The sequence below is a fragment of the Vombatus ursinus genome, unplaced genomic scaffold (genome assembly GCF_900497805.2).
Source record: "Vombatus ursinus unplaced genomic scaffold, bare-nosed wombat genome assembly UNPS02014847.1, whole genome shotgun sequence".
NCBI classification, from domain to species: Eukaryota; Metazoa; Chordata; class Mammalia; order Diprotodontia; family Vombatidae; genus Vombatus; species Vombatus ursinus.
Window position 1 is genome coordinate 16,455,515 of NW_020954625.1, and position 14,888 is coordinate 16,470,402.

Below are 14,888 nucleotides of genomic sequence, written 5' to 3' on the forward strand. Positions count from 1 at the left end.
TCTTCTTCTTCTTCTTCTTCTTCTTCTTCTTCTTCTTCTTCTTCTTCCTCTTCCTCTTCCTCTTCCTCTTCCTCTTCCTCTTCCCCTTCCCCTTCCCCTTCCCCTTTCCCTTCCCCTTCCTCTTCTTCCTCTTCCCCTTCCTCCTCTTCCTCTTCCTCTTCTTCCTCTTCCTCCTCCTCTTCTTCTTCTTCTTCTTCTTCTTCTTCTTCTTCTTCTTCTTCTTCTTCTTCTTCTTCTTTTGGTGAAACAGTTGGGGTTAAGTGACCTGGCCAGAATCACACAGCTAGTAATTGTTATGTGTCTGAGGTCACATTTGAACTCAGGTCTTCCTGACTCTAGGGCCAAGTGCTCTATCCATGGTGCCACCTAGCTGCCCCCAGCCCATGTTTCATTTAGAGCAGGTGCTTAATAAATGATAGCTAGGTTGGATTTTAGTTAAAGAAACAAAACAAAAGTTGAATCTAAGAGATATGTTGATCTTATTCAGAGCAGCCAGTAATAAGTGCATCTGCTTCCAGAATGGATGCTAATTGCAAAAACTCTTAGCCTCCCCCCTTACCCTTTTTGCTAATAGATGCTCAATATTGATTTCTCTCAGAGAGAAAGCAGATCATAAATCTTGTGCTTTTTGTTCTTTATTTTTTTCTGCTTTGTTGGAAGATCTAATAAAAGTGTTAAATTTGTTATTCTTCATTATTCGCCCTCTTTACCTGCTTACCTATTTTGTGGTTGAGCATTAGACATTAATAACATTACCTTTTTTTTTTAGGACAGTCATACACTGGAGTAAAACTTCCTCAGAGGTGCCAAGTTTCCCTAGGCAGGGTGGTAACCTGTGGCCTTCTGGGTCCTGAAGTGGGGCCCTTTGACTGAATCCAAACTTCACAGGACAAGTCCTCTTAATAAAAAGATTTGTTTTGTAAAATTTGGACTCAGTCAAAAGGCCACACCTGAGGACCTAAAAGGCCACACGTTCCCCACCCCTGCAAGCTCTGCCATTCCTGGTAATGTTTTGTGAGATGGACTCATAGACAAGAATTGTTTGTTGGCCAGTAGATTGTAAAAGTTGACTCATATGTCATAATGCATCACAGTGTGCTGAGCTTTGAGTCTAGTAGGTACTGAAACTATGTAGTGATTGCCTTTTTTAGCTATAGATATAGATTTGTTTATTTCCAGTAAAAGCATACTTAGATAATGTTCACCTTTTTTTTATCAGGTAATTGTTGATGATTAAACTGTCATAATTCAAGGTACAACAATTATGGCATACTGTCAAAAGCTACTCCTAGTTTTAAAGGACTTCATTCCATCCTTTGCTGTATTCTTTGAGTAAATTTTGTAGATGAGACTGTGATCATTCAGTAAAATGCTCATAATGTTATTTTAGTAATTTATTGAAAGTAGTTTAAATATTGGTCATAGATTTTAATTTCCGTGTTTTTGAGGTAATACTTGATGGTGAGGTATACACCATTTTTTTCACAGCTTTGGAGGAGGGAGAGAATAATTTTTTAAAAAAGTGATTTATAAGTTAGTTGGTCATTAATACAATTGTATTTAGTAATGTAGGAATTAGAGTGGTATTTAAAAAAAAAATAGGTGGGGAAAACAAGTCTTGAAAATAGGCCTCTCAGCTGCTTTGTATGAGTGGTCTTCCATTCAGTGCTCCTTGACCCTCTGAAGAGTGTTGTGGGCTGTAAAGGGTATGGGGTGAACTATGAGTATTTTAGAAGATTTTTTTCAATAATTGGTTCTAGAACTTTAGAAAGGGTGCTATAAAATTAATGTGATATTCTTGGAATAATAGCTCCCAATGTCGTCTCCTGTTCACTTTTGATGAATAATTGGCTAGAAATATCAAACATTTTAATGGAATTAGATTCCTGGTGATTACTATTCCATTTCTGTTCTCAAGAATTTTAAAAAGAGGCTATATACGTGCCTTTTTGGGGCTTCTATCACAGTCCTTTCAAACCCCTGCACCTCCCTAGTTTGGAACCCTCCTTTGTGACAAAAATAAGCAAATAGTACCTTGTAGTCTATCTGTGTGCTTGTCTTCTCACTTCTTCAACGTTGTTTTTCCAGTTTATTTGGTATGAGGTGAAATCTCACTTGCTTGAATTTGCATTTCTCTTGCTGGCAGTTATTGGGAGTGCTTTCATATGATCATTTGTAGATTGTCAATTTCCATTGGAATACCATTCATATTGTTTGGCCCCTTATTGTGGGAGGATTCTCTGGGGTACCCGTTTGTGCGTTCTCTGTCAATTCTGTAGGTTTCTTTCAGACTGCCATTTCAATTGTTTCTGTATTGATTTGATTCGTGCAGAAGCTTTTTTCATTGTATGTAGTCAGAATTGTTTTAAATGTGTCCTTGTTTGGTTAAAAATATTCAGCCTAACCATAGTTGTGCAATATACCTGGGCTTTTTTTTATAACTTTTTCTATGGTTTGACCTTTTCTGTTTTGATTGCATGACCATTGGGAAGTTTTGTATGATGAGGCCAAAGGTATGTGTGCTAAACCACGTATTTGCCAAAGTGCTTTATAGTTTGGCAAGCGAGTCTCAGGAAACAGGAAGTCTTTTGTGCAATAACTTATTTTCTGGGGTTTATCAAACACTGGACTACTGGGTGTTTTTTTTAATACATTTTTATTAATATTTTTTCATTTTTCTACCACCCACATTTTCATTTTTATCTTTTCCTCTGCCAGAGTCACCCCTTATAAGAAAGAATAAAAAAAGAGGAGAAAAAAGAGTGCAGTGAAATTAACTAACATACTGCTTGTATGCAAAAGTATGTAATTATATCAGTGTCCCCCACCTAGAGTTCCTCAACTGTACAAAGAACATGGGGATTCCTTCTTACATCTCTTCTTTGAGTTCAAGCTTGATTTTTTTATAGATACATTATATCTGTACATACACACCTATAATATCCATATACATGTTAAATATATACATGCACATATATATCTATGTAAATGTTTTTTTATTCTGAACTTAACACTAAACAAAATGAGCTTTTCCATATACGTAGGAGAAAAAAAGGATTGAAACTTCAAACCTTGTTTATGTCCAGCTTTCTTTTTTTTTCTTTTTCTTTTTCTTTTCTTTCTTTTTTTTTTTTTTTTAAGTATTATTCCCCATATGTACCTCAAAGTCATTCTGCTTGCCTGGGATTCCTTCTGGCCTAATGTTCTTTTCTGTGTAATTTTACAAAAGCTCCAGTGTCTTTCTTTTCTTTTTTCTTCTCTTTTTAAATTTTCTTTTTTCCTCCTTCCTTTCCCAGGAACCCTATCTTTAGCCTTCCTTTCCCTCCTACCTCTCTTCCCCTAGTTGGAAAAAGAAAAAAAGAAAAAAAAATCTAACAAATAAGCAGAGTCAAGCAAACAAATCCCCACACTGGACTGGCTTGCTATTCTCACTTTTTTTTTTGTTTCTTTTCTCATCTGTTCCAGTGACCTACTTTTTTTTTTTTTAAACCAGTGCCAAATAGTTTTGATGGGTACTCCTTTGTAGTCTAGCTTTGAATCTGATAATGCTATGCCCCCTTCATTCATATATATGTTTTTTTATCACATCCCTTGAGATTCTAAGGCCATTGGATCTTCCAAATGAATTTTCTTCTTTTAACTAATTGTGGACTAACTCTGAGTAATGACTAGCTCTCCAGCTATTTAAAGCTCCCTTTATTTCTGTCAAGAGTATTTTGTAGTTATATTTATATAATTCTTGTATGTGTCTTGGTAGTCTGACTCCTTTTTAAAAAATTCATTTTGTAGTTATTTTGAATTTAATTTTTCTTCTCCTTTTTGTTATTGCTGTATAGAAATACTGATGATTTGTGGATTAATTTTGTATCCTAATATTGTTAATCATCTGAGTTTCCTGATTTTTTTGGGAACTTTTATGTCAGCTGTAAATGTGGAAAGTTTTGTTGATTTTTTTTATCTTTGATTTTTTTGCTTTCTAGAAGTATACCAAACAACAGTGGGGAAATGGGGCATCATTGCTTTACACTTATTTGTACAGGGAAAGTTTCTAGAGCAAACTTTTCTATTGAAAAAATGTGAGCTTTTGTTTTTAAATGGATGCTTTTGGTCGTGCTGGAGAAGGGCTCCTCCATGCCCCAGCTTTAGGGCTTAATGAGGGGCAGTGTGGTGTAGTACACAGAGAGCTGGCTTTGAAGCCAGTGCGACTTGGGTTCAAGCCCTGCCTGCCCATGGTATATCTTGACTGTGTGATCCCGGGCAAGGCCTTCAGTTCTTAGGGCCTAGTAGAAGACCATGACATCGGGGAGGCCTCGACTTGCAAGTGAATTAGATTTAAGTGAGAAGGGCTGTGAAAAGTCACTAGCCTCACTCTCTCCTTCAGAGCCATTTGGGTCCAGCGGCAAGCTAGAAATCAGGACAACCGGAGACAGCCCCCAATACCCTAGGTCGCTCCCAAGGTATAAACTGCACAGGGAGTAAGTAAAGGAAGTTTTAACCTATGCTGGTGAAGTCATAGATCTTCTCATTGTCCTACATAGATTTTGTCAAAAGTTCTTTCTGTATCTTTTGAAATAACCTTGTAGTTTTTATTGTTTTTCTTGCTGTTATAATTAATTATGCTAATTGTTTTTTCTCATATTGAACTATCCTTGTGTCCCTGGTTTGAAGCCTTCTTGGTCATAGTAAATTATTTTCTGGCTATATTGTTATTGTCTCTTTAAATCAAATTCTGTACTGAGGATTCTATTTAATTTTTTTTTGCATCAATATTCATTAGAGAGTTTGATCTATACATCTCTTCATCTTTCTTGTTTGCATGTCAGATCTATATGTCTGATGAAAGGACTTTGGAATGCCTTCTCAACTTTTGAGAATAGTTTATTTTAGTATAGATGTTATTTAAATATTTAACAGAATGCATTTGTAGGTCCGTGGATTGGGGTTTCTTAAAGTGTTTCAATTTGCATTTCTCACACTTACTAGCTGTGTGTGACCCCGGGCAAGTCACTTAACCCCAATTGCCTAAAAAAAAAAAAATTGCATTTCCGAGAAGCAACTTGGCATAATGGATAGAGCACGAAATTTGGAGCCAGCGAAGTACAGAATCAAATTCCTGCCTATATTTCTGAGGGAAAAATCATATAATCTCTGTGATCCTCAATTTCCTCGTAAGTAAACTGAGGATCACAGTATCTGCAGTCTCTATCTCAGGGTTGTGAGGCTCAAATGTATGTAGAATTCTTGACAAACCTTAAAAACCTCTTTCCTATCCATTTCCTTTTTTTTTTTTTTAGGCAGTTGGGGTTAAGTGACTTGCCCAGGGTCACACAGCTAGTAAGTGTCAAGTGTTTGGTCTGAGGCTGGATTTGAACTCAGGTCCTCCTGACTTCAGGGCCGGTGCTCTATCCACTGCGCCACCTAGCTGCCCCTCTTTTTTTTTTTTAATTAACAAGAATTTATTTTTTATTTTTCCCACCTCTTCCACTATGAAAAAATGAAAACAAAACCTTTGTAACAAATATGCAGCCGAGCACAACAGATCCCTTTACTCCCAGGCCCGGCCAAATTGATATTCCTAAAGCCCAAGTCTGATAGACTTACCACTCTCCTGCTCCAGAAGCTTCAGTGTCTCCAGCTGTCTCCAGGATCAAACACAAACTCCTCTGTTATCACTTGAAGCCTGTTGCATTCTAGCTCTAACCAGGATTTTCAGGCTGACAATAAATAATCATGCCTACAGGCAGCTGGGTGGCCCAGTGGATAGAATGTCCACCCTGGAGTCAGGAGTACCAAATTGACCCACAGATACTTACTAGCTGTCACTTTGGGCAAGTCACTTAACATCTCTCTGCCTTAGCTTCCTTATCAGTAAAATGAAGATAATAATACTATCTACCTTCCAGAATTGTTGTGGGGATAAAATGGGGTAATACGTGTAAAGTACTCTGCAAATCTTAAAGTGCCATGAATGTGAGTTTTCATCAGTATGAAATCTGCAGTCCAGCCAAAGGAGCCTACTTGTAGTTTCTCCACTTACATGCTACCTTTAAAAAAAAAAATACTTTACTTTTTTCATTTGATAGTAATTTCTTTTCTCTTCTTCCTACCTCCCTTTGGGAAAAAAAAAGAAAAGCAACTCTTGTTATTAATATACGTGGTCAAACAACAAATTCCTACATCGTCCGTTGTCTAAAAATATTTCTCATTCTGTAACCTGCATCCATCGCCTCTTAATCACAAGGCAGGCAGCATGCTTTATTATGCATCCTCTGGAATAGTATTGGTTCAGAATTCTTATAGCTCTCAGTTATTTATTTTTGCAATGTTGTTATATAAATTGCCCTGCTGGTTCTGGTCACTTAATTCTCATCAGTTCACATAAGGCTTCCCAGGTTTTTCTGAAATTGCCTCCTTCATAATTTCTTATGTATTCTATTACATTTATAAACCAGAATTTGTTCATCTGTTGCCTAATTGATGGGTGCTCATTTAGTTTCTAGTTCTTTGCCGCTACAAAAAAGCTGCTAAAGTATTTTTGGATATTTGGGTTCTTTTCCTCTTTCTTTGATCTTTTTGAGATAGATATCTAGTATTGGTGTTCCTGGTGGTAGTGGTATCCAAGCCCATTGCAAATTTTAAAATGCTGTATACATGCTGGCTATTTGTTAATTATTATTATTGATTATTACTGGGTTAAAGAGTAACTTTTAGGGCCTAGTTGCAAATTGCTTTACAAAATAGTTGTGTTAATTTGTGGCTATACCAGGAGTGCATTTGTACATCTGTTTTCCTGAAGCCTCTGCAGCATTTATCATTTTCCTTTTGACTACTTTGCCAATCTAGTGGATATAAGGTGTGGAACCTCAGAGTCGCTTTAATTTACATTTCTCTAGTTATTAGTGATTTGAAGTATTTTTCATATGGCTATTGATAGCTTGAAATTCTTCTCTTGAAAACAGCCTGTTCATATCTTTTGGCCACTTGACAATTGACAATTATTCTTGTAGATTTGAATCAATTCCTTAGTTATCTTGGAAGCGAGACCATTGTTAGAGAAACTAGCTGCAAAGATTTGTTCCCGGTTGTTTGTTTCCCTTTGAGTTTTAGCTGTATTGGTTTTGTTATTGCAAAACCTTTAAAATTTTATATAATCAAAATTGTCTATTTTCACTTATGTGATCCTCTCTAGCCCTTTTATGGTCATGAACTCTTTCCCTCTTCATATACCTCAAAGCTAATTTCTTACTTCTCTACTTTGTTAACGATGTTGCCCTTTATGTGTAGGTTAATATCCATCTGGAGCTATCTTGGTAGGTATATGATGTGAGGTGTTAGTGTAAATCTAGTTTCTGCCAGACTGCTTTCCAGTTTGCCCAGCACTTTTTGTTGAATTGTGAGTTCTTACTCCAGGAACTCAGGGCTATACATTTATTTATACAGGGCAAACATACATTTACTTCTTTATATTTTCTACTCAATCTGTTCTACTGATTGGATTGATTGAAATCCCCTGTTTCTTAAGCATACCAAATTGTTTTGATGATTACTGCTTTGTAGTATAATTTGAAGTCCGGTACTGCTAGGCACCCTTCTTTCCCATTTTTTTTTCATTATTTCCCTTGAGGTTTTTGATGTTTTATTTCTCTATGTGAATTTCATTATTCTAGCTCTATAAGGTAATCTTTTGTTATTTTTATTGTTTTGGCATTGAAATTTAGATAGTGTTAAGATTTTTATAATTTGCTGGGGCTGCCTGCCCATGAGCAATTAATATTTCTCTAGTTATTTAGGTCTTTATTTCTGTAGTAGTTGTTATATTCATGTTAGTTCTTCTGTGTGTCTTGATCGGTAGACTCCCAAGTATTTTATGTGTTTTGTAGTTATTTTAAATGCAGTTTCTCTCCTTTTTCTTTCTTTTTCTTTTTCTTTTTCTTTTTCTTTTTTTTTTGACTAGGCGATTGGGGTTAAGTGTCTTGGCTCCCACAACTACTAAGTATCAAGTGTCTGAGGTCAGATTTGAACTCAGGTCCTCCTGACTCCAGGGCTGGTGCTCTATTCACTGTGCCACCTAGCTGCCCCTTGCAGTTTCTCTTTCTGCTCAGTTTTGTTAGTAAATATATAGAAATTAAGTGGCATTTCCTGATTGCTTCAGTTGCTAGTGTGAACCATCCACCTGCTCCAGTCACTTAGAATTTTTTTGGGGGGAAATATATCCTGTATGTACTTATCTGCTATATGAGGTTAAGGGCTATTTCATTTTTCTCTTTGTATCCCCTGTGCCTAGTACAGTGTTCGGCACACAGTAGGTGCTTGCTAAATGCTTATTGATTATGTTGTAGCCTGCTCAGGTCCCATTGTGTGCTCACTGCTTTTGATTGACTTTCACTCTTTGAAGACTGTGGTATTCCATGAACTACAGCCATACAACATTTCTAGAAGGATATAGCATATGCAGAAGAACTGTGATCTCATGAATTTGGACGCTCTGCCTAGTAATGCAGGTTTCTATCTATTCATGCCTTCTCATCCTAAGCAGCTCTTGCCATGTCCTCCCATTTTGGATCCCTGTAACTGATCTACCCAACATTTTCTAGGCCTTCCTCCCCTTTGCCCAATATCAAGAGGATAGTAATGGAGGACTTGGGCTGCCCACGTCATTTCTCTCCCTTTTCATGATCAACGCGTCTTTTCTTCCTGTTGTACATTTGTGTGATAGTTTTTACACCTGGAAGCGTATTATTAGGAAGATGAGCCTTTGTTTCAGGGAGATCCTCAGTTTCATTAAAGTCCAGAGTCCACCCAGTCTGCTTGTGTTCAGTGCACTGTCCATTTACAATGTCATCTAAGACGTAGGTGTTGATGGACCACTCATGGCTTGTCTGTCTACCTGCATGTTGTGGTGTGGACAATAAGTATATTCATCCAGTTGGGTTGTTCCTGAACAGATAGTTAGGTCAAACTCTTTGGAGTTATTATGAATCTCATTTACTATGTTCTGCCATGTTGGAGAACAAAGTCATCTATAAACAGGAGTATCAGGAGGGGACTCACCCTGAAAATAAGAAATTATCCTTCCATTATCTCTTAGATCTATAAAAGGATTTTGTATCATTTAGATTTAGTGTGCGAGAGACACCTTGTTGAAGGAGAGCCTTCAATGTTGTGGTTTGTTCTACTGAATCAAATGCTTTTTGGTAGTCAATATACAGAAAGCACAGTGGGTTCTTGTGTTCTCCGCACCTTTTACTTAATTATGTGAATATAAAGATTTGATCTGTTATAGAATTACGTATTATTATATCTTGATAATGAAAGTGTACTTGCTTAATTTTGGGGGTGAGGTTTGAACTAATTTCTTTCCTTGACTGGTTAAGGGCATTAGTGACTAGATATTACCTTTTTGTTTTGATCTTTTTCTTGGTTGAAACAGGAATAACTTCATGAATTAGGCTGTTAATAATGTAGCTTCCATGTGGTGATTCATAAAGCTTCCCACGGCAAGTTTTTAAAAAATACATTTTATTGATATCCTTTGTTTATGGACAAAATTTCTTTTAGTCTCTCCCTTTGTTTCTGCTCAGAGACCACCCCACATAAGAAATAATGGTGAAGAAATAACAGGTGAAGTCATGCAAAACATTTCCATGTTAGCCACATTGCAAGAAAAGTGAAGAAAATGAAAATATACTTCAGTCTACACTTAGAGTTCCTCATTTATCTCTCTGGAGGTGGAGAACATTTTTCATCCTGTGTCCTTTGGAATTGTCTTGGATCATTGTCTTGAACAGAGAAGCTAAGTCTCACAGTTGATATTTTTTCCCCCCCAATATTATTGCTATTACTGCATACGGTGTTCTCTTGGTTCTGTTACTTTACTTTGCATCAGTTCATATAAATCTTTCCAGATTTTTCTAAAACCATTCCATCCATCATTTCTTATAGCACAGTAATATTCCATCACAGTCATGTACCACAACTTGTTCAGCCATTCCCCAATTGATGGGCAACCCCTCAATTTCCCATTCTTTGCCGCTACAAAAAGAGCTGCTATAAACATTCTTGTGTATATGGGTTCTTTTCCTTTTTCTTTGATCTCTTTGAGATACAGACCTAGTAGTGGTATTTCTAGGTCAAAGGGTATGCTTAGTTTGTTAGCCTTTTGGGTATAGTTCCAAATTGTTCTCAAGAATGGTTGGACGAGGGCAGCTAGGTAGGGCAGTAGATAGAGCTCTGGCCTTGAAGTCAGGAGGACATGAGTTCAAATTCAGTCTCAGACACGTGACACTTACTAGTTGTATGACTCTGGGCAAGCCACTTAACCTCGATTACCTTACCAAAAAAAAAAAATTTTTTTTCCACATCCCCTCCAGAAATAAATAATATTATTTAAAGAAAAAAGAAATTAGTAAAACCAATGCTACATGAAAAAGGTCTCAAGATAACAACAGTGTTCCACACCTGTGGACCTTTCACCTTTGCAAACTGTATGGACTTGGTCTTCCCTTATTCCCAAAGATATGCTTGTTTTTGCAATTTTGCAACATTCACTTTTATGATGCTTGATTTTCCATTTACATTGATGTAGTCATTGTTTATGTTGACTTCTTGGCTTTACTGACTCTCCTCTTGTCAGTTCATGCAAGTTTTTCCATGCTTCATCATATTCATTCTTTATGATAAGTCTATTACATTCATGTACCACAGTTTATTTAGCCATTATCCTGGTGGCATCTACTTTGTTTCCAGTTCTTTGCTACCAAAAAAAAAGGATGTGTATGGGGTGTTTAGGGAGGACTAGCACCTCTGGTGTGAGGGCTTGCTAAGCCCTTTTCAGGGCTGCTTGCTGATCCACCTTTGGTGTCCCCCTTTCGCCCAGCTCTCACTTGTGACTCCAAGAAGCTGTAACATGTGCAGTGGCTACACCCTGGTTAAACCATCTTGGCAGATGGGCTAAACAAGGTTGAAGGTAATCTATGGAGCTTCAAACCTGTTGGTGAATTAGGGGATGTGTACCCCAATCATGTGAAGACGTCCCCCAGCTGAATGGGTGGGTGAGAATAGTGTGTTCCAGTGACCACCAAGGTGACTGAAGAAGGCTCTGTGGAGCCCTCGGAGCTTGGTCAGACATTGAAGACATGAAGCTCATTCGCTGCATCCCGCACCATCAGTGGTTGTCTTGACTTTTGTCTTGCCACTGGACTTTGATGACTCTTGAAGAGGGAGTGAGGCTGATAACTTTGTGCGGCTCTGCCTCACTTAAATCCGGTTCACGTGCAACTCAAGTCATCACCCATGATGTCATTGGTCCTCTTCTAAAACAAAGGACAAACAACACATCAAAGAAAAAAATACTGCTATAAATATTTTGGTGAAAATGGGCTTCCCATAGATTCCCATACATTCATCCTATTTCCTATCAGTTCCTCAGGCACATCTTATATGTTCCTTGTTATCTCTTTCCTATTGCCCAGAGGAGCTAAGGATGCTGAAAAATGGGTAAAACCAGAAGTTTTGGAATGATTGTCTCCTCGATTCCTGTATTCCACCTGCATCAGTTACAGTGGATAAAGGGGTAGAGGAATTGTATAAAGAATCCAGTAAGGCGCTCCCAATTAAATCAACAGGCACTTTGATTCTCTATGACTAATGCAGAGATGGGAATAAGATGGAAAACATGATTCAGGAAGAAGGAATGAGAGAGGCCAAAGACTTGTAGACTATACAGAAGCCTTATGCCGTCTTTATACTTTCTGTGAAAAAATCAGTGGGCCCCCCTAGCTAGGGCCTATTGAGGAAGACCGGTAGTATCACAAAACATGAAACTGATCTCATTATTGTTGTGGAAGATGTCTCTGAATCAGTTGCCTTTTTGTACTCTGACCACTTTGCTAAAGCAAAGTGTGCAATTGAAACAACTCATTCCTAAACGATTTAAACAAGTAGTTGAAAATGAAAACTAGGTCATTGACAGCAGAAATGACATCAACACCAATTATAATTTTGTGGGGAAGTTTAACTGGTATGAATCAATTATCATTATAAGGACTTCAAAGGAGCCTAGGCCAGCAAACAGTTGACTTGCTTGTTAAGGTGATAGAGATGGCAGCCTGAGGCAACACTGGGTTTTCAATATAAACTTCTTGGTAAAATGTTACAAGGAAGGATTGATAGGTGATTATAAGCAGTACTGCTTCATAAATCAGAAACACTGGAGGACACCAGTTTAAAGAAAGTTTGGCAAGTGAGCCAATTCAGCTGCCATCCTGAGAAATCTGAAGGTGAAAGTGGAAGGATGAAGACCTAAAGATTTTTATAACTTTTCATCATCAAGGACAGTAGAGCCCCCATATTTGGTCACTAGAAACAGTGTTGAAGCGAATGAAGGGTCATGCAGCAGAATTGTAGTCCGAGTACCAGTAGCCAGAGTACCAGCGTAGAGCAGTCCAGTGAGGGAAGAGGAGACATCATTGTGAAGGGATCCAGTCACAAGGTATCTGAAGGAGGTGAAGATGCCAAAGGTCTACAGCAAAAAGCCTCGGGCCTTATTAACGCTGAAAGGAGGAGACATCTACAATGTATCCATCTTTATCCTTCTATACCAAATCTTTGAGACTTATCTACACATGGATATTTGGTGAATGATGATGCTTAAGGAAGTCACACCACCAGGGTATGACCCCCCACCCCAGCCTCAGGGCAGGGACAATCTCACTTATCTTTAGCACTGTACTGACTCATTGGATGATAATTCCAGAACTGGAAGAGGGCTATTTCAAAGCCCTCTTAAATGCTTGTGGACTGATTCACTGCTCTGTCATCTTAATACTCCTGCCCTACTCCTTCCTTTCTGCAGGGTACTGGGCCTTTTTTTGTTGTTGTTTTTCATTTTGGAAGAGGCCCAATGTCTTCTTGGGGTGATGTCTTGACTTGCATGTGAATTGGATATTAGAGAGGCAGAGTTACACAAAGTAGTCAGCCTTATTCTCTTTTCCAGAGTCATCAAAGTCCTATAGCAAGACAAAAGTCAAGGTGTTGGGTGATGGCCTGGGATGCAGTGGGTGACCTTGGCATCTGACCAAGCTGTAAGTCGTGGTCATTGGAACCAGTTGTTCTCATCCACCCATTCAGCTGGGTGGGGTAGACATCCCCCAACTCACCCACAGGTTTGGAACGTGTCAATTGCCCTCAACCTGGTTTAGCCCATCTGCCAAGATGGTTTATGAGGGTGCGGCCACTACACGTTACAGCTTCTTGGAGCCACAGGTGAGAGTCTGGTGGCAAGTAGACACGAACATGGAAAGCAGTCCTGGAAAGGTCTTGGCAGGCCCTCACGCCAGAGGTGCTAGTCCTCCTGAACACCTCATTCACTTGTTGATGTCTTTTAGTTTTATAGCAGCAGTCATTTCTGGATATGTCCATGACTTTCCCCTCATCCTGCCTTTGTACCCTCTCATAACGAAGAAAAACATGTAAGTGAAAGGAACAGCAGGCTCATGTCAGGCCCGCCCTGACTTTCTGCCTTCCTGCTTCCCTTCTGCTCTGCTGAGCTGACGTGCTTTCTTGGCCAGGGACAGAGGAGGAAGGAGACACTTGTTTCATCCTTTTCTTTGATCTTCCTTCCATACCCCTCCAGTGGCTTGCCCAGTAAATTTTTCCGCCATCCCTTCTTCTCTTCACAATCTCTTATCTACTGGCTGCCTGTTCTGAGGAAACCCAGAGGCATATTATGCTAGAGTGCTAGACTTTGAGGTCAAATTCGGCCTCTGAAACTTCATACCTGTGTGACCCTGCATAAGTCACTTAACCTTTCTGTTTGCCTCTGTTTCTTCATCTGCAAAATTGGCATCTACCTCACAGGGTTGTAAGTATCAAAAGAGAGAACATGTAAAGCACTTTGTAATCTTTAAATTGCTTTTTATATGGTAGCTATTAATTATAATAATAATGATACTAAAGCTTATAGGGGAGGGCTGTTATGATTATTAGCACTTACTAGCTGCTGACCTTGAGCAAATCACTTAAGTTTTTTTAATCTCCATTTGCTTCATCTGTAAAATGGGACTAATACCAATTTAGCCAAACAAGATTTTTATGAAATTCCAATGGGATGTGTGTAAGAAGGCTTTGCAAACCTGAAAGCCTTTATGAGGGGGGAAAGTCCTTCACTGATTTTTGAAAATATTCTAGCTCCCCTAATATATTTGTGTGTAGGTCACTGTTATTAAGGGAAAGTTTTAGAAATAGAGGGTTAGTATGCAAAAATACTCTAAATGAAATTACATTGGGGTAAGGCATTAATTCTGGTGTAGTGGATATGTTGTTGCACCTGGAATTAGCAATATCTGCATTTAAATCCTGCCACAGACTATGGTTGGCTTGACAGCAGTCCTTTCCTCTAATGTCTCAGTGCCTCAGGCACATTCTGTGCCTCTTAAGTTACAGACCTCTTGCTTGAGTGGAAGGAGTTTCCATACTGGGTGCCATACAGTGATGAAGCCATGGTTCTGAACATTTCCCTCCCAGGAAAAACAAAGAATGCAAATATATATTGGTGGGATTTATAAAAATGTTACATTTAGTTTTTCAGGAACAGATCTCTACATGAAAGCAAAGTATATGTGTATTAAACTGTTGACAACCTTGCCTTTTGCCTCCTAGGCATCCTGCAGCACCCAGATGGCACAGTCTTGAAGCAGTTGCAGCCACCACCTCGAGGTCCGAGGGAGCTGGATTTCTACAGCACAGTAAGAGACCTTGAATGGGATGAGTTTCGTAGTTTGGAGGAGAGAATCTTTCCAAGGGCCCTCTCTTAGTCTATTTGTAGGATGGTTCAAATCCTTTTGTTACTAGAGCACTCCAGTTTTTTGGGCCACATATCAAGTAGGATT

The 14,888-nt window shown here is 38.6% G+C and overlaps 1 protein-coding gene across 1 annotated transcript in view; it reads left to right on the plus strand.

Moving 5' to 3' along the window:
- Nucleotides 1-14,888, plus strand: part of IPMK (inositol polyphosphate multikinase) — an 85,696-nt gene that overhangs the window by 24,372 nt on the left and 46,436 nt on the right. Inside the window, exon 3 of the mRNA XM_027840613.1 lies at nucleotides 14,659-14,744. Within this exon, the coding sequence (XP_027696414.1) occupies nucleotides 14,659-14,744 (86 nt within the window). The remainder of the gene's footprint in view (nucleotides 1-14,658; nucleotides 14,745-14,888) is intronic.